We start from the raw sequence: 1,494 nt of genomic DNA, 5'->3' as shown, positions 1-1,494 counted from the left end.
TTGTGGAGTGAGTTGATTGAATGAGGGTTTAATCCCCATTCAACGGTGGTATGTCTTTTCTTATCTTTTTTCTTTTTTTTTTCTCAATTTATTATATAAACTTATTTTTTCTTTTTTTTTTTTCTCATTTTATTGTAAAAACTTTTTTTTTTGTTTTTTTTTCTCAATAGAAAGTAATATTGAATATTTTTTTTTGCAATAAAAGTATATATATATATATATATATATATATATATATATATATATATTATATTATATTTTATTTTATATTCAATAATTTAATTTATTAAGTTACTTCATATTTTTTATTCTAAACAATAAAAAAATATATAAATCTTAAAAACATTTTAAAAAGATAACATCTTATTTATTATAATACAACATAGTGATATTACATATTAATAAAACGTTCCCAAATATGCTCCATTAAATCATGTCGAAGAGCATGATGTACGACATTATCGCGTAGTTCAGAGTTTCTTTGAATTTGATATTGAACTTCTTCGACAGGTCCTCGATTCACACGTATAGGAGGATCAACATCATCTGACCAATTACTAATTGCATTTCCTTTATTTTCTACGATTATATTATGTAATATAATGCATGTATAAATTATATCCTTTATGTTTTTAAGTTGCCACGATCTTGCTGGACCTCGTACAATTGCCCAACGATATTGAAGAACACCAAATGCTCTCTCCACATCCTTTCTTGCAGCCTCTTGCATTTCTTTAAACTGGATCCTTTTTCGGTCGGCTGGATGTGGAAAACTTTTAACCATTGTAGCCCATTCAGGATATACCATCTGCAAGATAATATCCTTTTGTGTATGTTCTTCCATTAACAGTAAAATTGCATTCAGAAGCATAACCTTGTAATACATCATTGAATAACGGTGACTGGTTAAGTACATTAATTTCATTGTTAGACCTGGCAACCCCTTGGAGAAATCGTTGTGACGAGATTAAGATAAAATACAATATGAAGTAAAATTTGAATTTTAGATATTGTACTTTTTATTTAGTATATTATTTGTAACTTTTAATTTCTAAATTGTAATCTTTAATTAATATTTAGTAATTGTAACTTTGAATTTCTAATTAATGTAATATTCTAGTTTTATTTATTAATATTATTTATAAAAAAAATTAAAATGATGATGTGGAAATCCATTGAACTCTTAAGAGTTTAATAGAGTGTAGAGTTTAATAGGTTAAATGGTATAGTTAGTGGAATGCTGATGTGGCAATCCATTGAACTCTTAAGAGTTCAATGCATTGGAGATGGCCTAAGAAACCCATAATATAAAGAGGAGAGAGAAATATTTTTTATGGAAACTAGAAAATAAAATTCTTTATTAGGGTTTTTTTAATACCTATTTATTTACAGAAAGGGGTCATTATATGATTATCCATTTTGATAAGTGAAATGATGGGTTAAGGTTATTTTTAAGATATAAAAGTATTTTTAAGAAACCCTTAATATATAGAG

At 25.8% G+C, this 1,494-nt stretch overlaps 1 protein-coding gene across 1 annotated transcript; it reads right to left on the bottom strand.

Annotated features, from left to right (window-relative positions):
- Nucleotides 1-391: 391 nt before the first annotated feature.
- On the bottom strand, nucleotides 392-886 carry LOC111892490 (uncharacterized). The gene has a single exon (XM_023888527.2). It carries the CDS (start codon nucleotides 884-886, stop codon nucleotides 392-394), a length of 495 nt encoding a protein of 164 aa, XP_023744295.2.
- Between the last annotated feature and the right edge of the window lie 608 nt (nucleotides 887-1,494).

Source organism: Lactuca sativa, chromosome 5 (assembly GCF_002870075.4).
Source record: "Lactuca sativa cultivar Salinas chromosome 5, Lsat_Salinas_v11, whole genome shotgun sequence".
In the NCBI taxonomy this organism is placed as follows: Eukaryota; Viridiplantae; Streptophyta; class Magnoliopsida; order Asterales; family Asteraceae; genus Lactuca; species Lactuca sativa.
This window is presented reverse-complemented; position numbering and strand designations above follow the sequence as displayed.